Below are 6000 nucleotides of genomic sequence, written 5' to 3'. Positions count from 1 at the left end.
CGGCCGCAGCCAGGCTGCTGAACAACTACGCAGGACCGCCTTGGGCCCTCGGACACCAGACGCCCCCGCCGCGCCGCTCCGGCTGCGGGATGGCGCCCGGGGCCGCGGAGCGGGCAGCCCCGCCCTCAACGACGGCGGCGAGTGGGGGGGTCGCCCCCACGCGTCACCTTTGACCTTCCCGCCGCGCCCACGCCGGGCGCGCGCGCTCTCGCGAGAGCGCAGAGACGCGTGACGGCCCCGCCCGGCTGTCCAAGTCTCGCGAGCGCTTGAGCCGCCGCTTCCGGGCGCGATGTCTCGCGAGAGGCGGTGGGCGCGGGCTCGCGGGGCCTTGTCTGGCCCTGCGTCTCGCGAGAGCCCCTGCGCCGGGCGCTGGGCGCCCCCGTGTCGTGCGCGGAGCTTGCCAGCAGCGAGACGCGGCGGGCGCCATTTCGGGGAGCAGCCGCCGGTGCCAGAGCCGGGGCCCAGCCCGGGTCCGGGAACTGCCCGCCACGGTCGCGCTGCCTCTCGCCGCCTGCCGCCCCGGGGCTGGCCGAGCGGCGCCGTCCATCTGAGGTGTAGACGCCTGGAGAGGGCTCCTGAGCCCTTGGGCCCATCCCCCACCGTCAGCGCAGCCCGCGCCGGAGCCGGGAGCCGCTGCTGCCGCCGCTGGACCCCGGGCGCCCCAACGAGGACAGCACCCGCCCGCGGCGCAGGTAACTGCCGGGTGGGGGGCCGGACCACGCTGCTGGGTGAGCCGCGGCCTGGCCCGCGGAGCGCTGTGGCCGTGGCCTGCGGGCGGCCTGGCGGGCCTGCGCCCCCTACGCCGCCATGGTCGCCTCTCTCCGGCTGGACGGCCCCGTCTCTCGCCCTCGGGGGCCGCCGCTGGCCTCCCCGCCGGTGTCCGCCCTGCTCTTTTCTGGGGCCGGAGCGCCGGGCGGGCTGCCCCCCCCGAGGCCGCGGCCTGGCCGTGCGGGGCTTGGCTGTTCCTACGGCCACGAAGCGGGCGGATCCTGCTGTCCCCACCGCGGCCTTGTTCCTCCCCGACTCCCCCCACGATGGCGCTGTGCCGAGTGGCCAGTCGTGGCCGGCGCGGGGCTCGGGCCCTGCTGTCGCGATCGCGGCCGGAGCGGACAGGGCCCGGGTGGGGCGGCGGGGAGCGGATCCGGGGCTGTTTACGTTGGGAGGCGGGGCGGGGAATGGTGGAAGGCGGGGGAGCGGCGGGCCGCCGCGGGCGGGCGGCTCTCGGGGCTCGCCGTGGGCGGGGCGGCTGGCGCTTTGGCCGGGGCGCGCAGGGACTGAAGGCCGCTGGAGGGTGTGGGTAAGGTGCGGTAGTCGGAGCAGGTCTGGAGCCCCGGCAGAATGGGGCGGGCTAGGTCCAGCGCAGCGGTGTGTTCGAGAACCCGAACTCGTCAAGTTCCGATCGCATAGGGAGTGTGCAGAGGGTTGCGGGTGGGAACCTGCTGAGCAGAGGTGCGTGTACTGCTGGGAGCTGAGCTGCCCTACCGAAGCGCCGACGTTCTCCCTAAACTTTCCTGATGCTTTTCCAGGAGGCTCCTTGCAAAGCAAGAGTGGAATTGTCGTTTCTTGGAATTTCCAAAGCAAATAATTTCGAGGAGACGACCTTTTTAAACTCCTTTTATATCATATAACACAGCAAAAAGAGATAGAATCTGCCTCCAAAATACCGGCTAGATCAGTAGCAGTACGTTTCATGTCCCTTTAGGTTTTCTGTAGACCCACAAAGTTTCAAGTGTAGTTTGTTCCTTGTTTGTTTTGATATTTTGGGGGTTTTATTTGTTAGTGGTGGTTTGTTTGTCTTGTTTTTTGTTTTTTCTCTACAGAGATGTTAGGTGTATGCAGCTTTTTTTTGAGCAAGCTGAAAGGCTTTTATGAAAATTATTTTGAGTTCTTCAGTGTTTAATGAAAGATACGTGAAAATCTGTCATGATTTGCTACTAATTCGAAATTAATAAGGACTCCTATTTATGATTTTTTTTTAAAGAAGAATAACTTTATATGTAGCATCATTATATGCATTACTTGAATTACAAAGTCGATAGTAGGTCTATGTTGTGTGAACAAAAGGTATTCTGATAAAAACATGGTATTGTACCAATGAAAGTGTTTCGTACAGAGTACAAAGGGCACAGATTGCACGGGGTGAGACCAAAGGTCCACGTAATTCAGTATCTTGTCTGTGATGGTGGCCGACAGTGAATGCCTAACAAAGAATAGAAATACAGGGCAATCGTACAGTGATATTCTCTCTGTGTGTTCTCAGTTGCCAGCTAGTTGTGGTTCAGGGTCACAAAGCATGTCTTTGTTTAATGAAAAGCTTTTTCTGTAAACTTTTGTGCTTTTTTTGTTTGGGGTTTTTTGAACACTGCATGTGTGTTTTTCTTTGTTAACATCCACAGTGCTCTGTAACAGTGAATTCCATGGCTTAATGCTGTGTGAATAAGGACCTTTGTATTGAACCCACTGGATGATAGTTCATTCACTTTTATTATTTGGGTGAATGCAGTAATAGTCATTCCCTACTCACTTTTCCATGCTACTTATGATTTGGTGGTCCGTATTATGGCCCCCATCCCCCCCTTTGGCCACCCCTCTTCAGGATGAAGAATCCCACCCCAGGTGTAGCTGGATATGTCAGGTACATTACACAAATGAAAATGTAATTGTGGGTGGGAGTTTTCACCAGTGGGAATTTTCTTGTAGAATCCTGGGTTTAGCCTGGTGCTTTTTCAGGGTCCTTAATCATACTGATGTACTTGTTCATACCAAATACTGGTAGAACAGTGGTGAATTAAATCATATGCACGTATGTAGATGACTTGAAAAGCTGAATGTAAATACTCTAGTAAAAAGTAAAATTGAGCCATTACACATGAACTAAGGATGATCATATTTGTAAGTGATAGCACTACAGCCCAAGAGGTAATAACTTGAAAATGGGGTTAGCGTGCCTTGGTGAAGTAATTGAGTACGAACTTCCAGTGCTCTGATGTTGCTAAAGGATTATGTTTTATTCTTGATTGTATTAATAGGCGATGGTCAGATGTGTGTGTGGGTGTGACTTGATTCTTACATGTGGCACAGCACTGGTATAATATTCTCAGTTATGAGTGAACAGCTTAAAGGATCTTGAAATGTTGGAGTGATTTTATTATGCTGGCCAAGTCTCTGGACAGCACAGTTCCTGCAGCAATGCCTGTAACCAAGGTTAAGAATTAACCTGTGTGATTAAAAATCCATTTTATGGCACACATTCAGGAAAATTTTCACTTTTGGGCTGTCTGACTTGGATCTAGAGGCCTGGCCATTTTTGAGCCTAAGAAAGAGAAAGGAGAGAAACTTTTTTATTAAGAGATTTGAGGAAGTTGAGTCTCTATACTTCAATGCAGAGAGTCTTGAGAGGTTCTTAATAGAATACCTGCATAGGGAAGGGAAATCAAATATTTAAAGCAGTTCAGAGTATAATAAACACAAAATTACATTAGGGCGTTGAAATTGAAAAAGAAGAGGAACAATTTAAAAAAACAACACCAACACCCCCACCCCCCAAAAAACCCCAAACAAACAAAAAATCAAAAACCCAAACCAGTTTGTGGTGACTGGTGTTACATGGCATGGTGGATCTTTTTTGTCTGAAACCTGAAGTTCCAGACTGGGTGGATCTTGTGTATGCTTTAGTAGCTCTTAATGCTTGAATCATAACTCTTTTTTCTGTGGCCCCCATTATGCAGGGGGCCACATTTCTTAAAGGACCATAGTGGTCTCTTTAAGTCTTCAGATTAGTAAACGTGATGATAGAAGATGCTAGGAAGCTGTGAGGAGGTTTGCCTGAATGTTTGTTCTGTGTTCTTTACATGTCTCTCTTGGGTCCTTTGGTCAAGCTCTGGTACTTCCCAAGGTGGCCACCAGATCTGTGTTTCTTGTATCATAAATGATCTGTGCTGTTTGTTTCGAAAGAAATAGGTGGAACACCTCTGGGGTTTCCACTGGCTAATTGTGTTCAATAGCATTTTGTTGTTCGCAGCTATAATTGCTTTGTGTCACATTCTTTATCATCTCACTAGGCAAAAGCTTCATTCCAGTTCTTGTTGGAAATGTCTTCTGAGACACTGCTCTGTGAATTTGAGCCAGTGCAGTGATGGCCTCTTAAGCAAAAGCCTTTGGAGTATAAAGCACGAGAGTGTTTTCTGTCTCAGGTAGATTTTGCTTCTTCTTTCAGGTGTTCTGAAAAATGGCTGATGATATTGATATTGAAGCAATGCTTGAAGCTCCTTACAAGAAGGTGAGAAAAATGTGCCAGTGAGGTCCTGTTTACCTTAATTTAGCATTATTCATGAAACTACTGCTGAACTGTAAACTAACATCCCTGGAGCCCTCATGATTTATCTTATTGGAGATGCATTACATGTAACTTACAAGTAAATATATACTGTTAATGTAATTATATTGTGCAGTAGTTTCACTTCAGCGTGATGAATAAATGCCCATCTATCTCTCTTTGTAGACTTGCCTAACGATATCTCACCTCTACTCCCATGAATTCACCTTTGATTCCAGTGTGAACTGTCAATCATAAGGTAGTAATTGAGTGACGTATCGCTGTACCGTGGTCCCCTAGGTTTAAAAACAAAAAGCCAAACAAAACCCACCCAAAACCAACCAACCAAAACAAAACAAAAACCCCAAAAACAAGAAACCAAAAACCTCTCCTAAAATTGCCAGGTCCAGTTTGGTATAGCAACAAGGTGAATGCAGTGGTTTGGGAAAACAGCAGGGTTCCAAGAATAACCTTTTCACCAGTCCCATGGCAAGTAAATATTTGAACAGTCTGCTCAGTGCAAGAAGAGTGAGACTTGCTTTTAATGCAGAAGACTGGTGGCGGTTAATCTTCTAACAGGGCAGATGGAAATCAATTGCTGAGTGAACGAATTTATGGAAATTCTTGGATCCCTGAATAGAATGTTCTTAGCAAGTAAAAGACAGTATCACAGTCTGCGGTGTCATTCTAAAATAAGCTCTTGCATTCTTCTGTCCTAGTTGTTTAATTAGGAAATGTCAATTTTTATGCAAAGTTTTTACCAATTAGCGTAGTGATGTCTTTTACCTAAACCGGCAGCAAATGAATACTGTCTTTTTTTGTTTTTCACCAAATGGTGGTGAAGTGTTAACATTATGCATGCTTTAGCACTGGTTTCACAAAAAATGTATTTTAAGTTTAAGTCGCTTAGGAATTGTACTTTTGATGCAACTGATGTGATTAAACTGTGAAGCAAGTATATAAATTATATAGCAGCTATTGTTAGTCTATTCTGCAGTGTTTATTACAACCATGTCATGAATTTTGGATGAGCATTTGTAAGTTTTAAGTGGTATATTTAGTTTATGTTATATTTAGCAGTTACGTTAAAATCTTGAAGAGAAATTTGTAAATTGTTATGTTAAAATTCTTGTGTCCTGGTTTAACATGGATATTTTCCATGTAAACAGGTATGGAAATAGGGAATGTTTAGGCTGGACTGGTGGATTATTGATGACTTTCTTGGGAGTCGACGTTACTAAAGCAGTGTGAATCCCTGTTTGCTTCAGGGCGAGATGTGTGACAGAGGTGACATCAAGCTCTTACAACCCTTCAACGAAAATGAGCGAAGATCTCAGGAATGGCATCGGTCACAGGAAATCCATAGTGGCTGGCTGCTAGCGTAGCCACTGGGGCTTAGGCAGAGATATAGCCTTGGTACTGATCAGAGGGGCACACAAACACAAACCTGAAACTTCCTCTTACATTTTATAGAAATAACATTTAACCACTTGAGTGCTGAATTCTACAGGATAACTTGCTCTCTAAACCATGTAAGGAAGTATCTACAATTTAATATACACTTTTAAATGATGTAAGTCTTGTATTTTGTAATTGTATGACTTAAATTTAAGCAGCAAAGTGGTTAAACATGCCTACCTAAATTTTCTAAAGCTTTCCACATTAAACTGTAGACAAGTAATTTA

At 47.5% G+C, this 6000-nt stretch overlaps 1 protein-coding gene across 8 annotated transcripts in view; it reads left to right on the top strand.

Annotated features, from left to right (window-relative positions):
- The first annotated feature begins 383 nt into the window (after positions 1 to 383).
- Positions 384 to 6000, top strand: part of RBM39 (RNA binding motif protein 39) — a 32659-nt gene continuing 27042 nt past the window's right edge. For 3 of the 8 annotated variants that reach the window (XM_075166166.1, XM_075166163.1, XM_075166171.1), the window contains exons 1-2: positions 386 to 692; positions 4217 to 4279. In XM_075166166.1, the coding sequence (XP_075022267.1) occupies positions 4229 to 4279 (51 nt within the window). In that variant the 5' untranslated portion in view covers positions 386 to 692; positions 4217 to 4228. Of the gene's footprint in view, positions 693 to 4216; positions 4280 to 6000 lie in introns of all 8 variants that reach the window. The other 5 variants (XM_075166170.1, XM_075166164.1, XM_075166169.1 and 2 more) reach the window with 3 other exon arrangements.

The sequence above is a fragment of the Calonectris borealis genome, chromosome 17, assembly GCF_964195595.1.
Source record: "Calonectris borealis chromosome 17, bCalBor7.hap1.2, whole genome shotgun sequence".
Classification (NCBI taxonomy): domain Eukaryota; kingdom Metazoa; phylum Chordata; class Aves; order Procellariiformes; family Procellariidae; genus Calonectris; species Calonectris borealis.
This window is presented reverse-complemented; position numbering and strand designations above follow the sequence as displayed.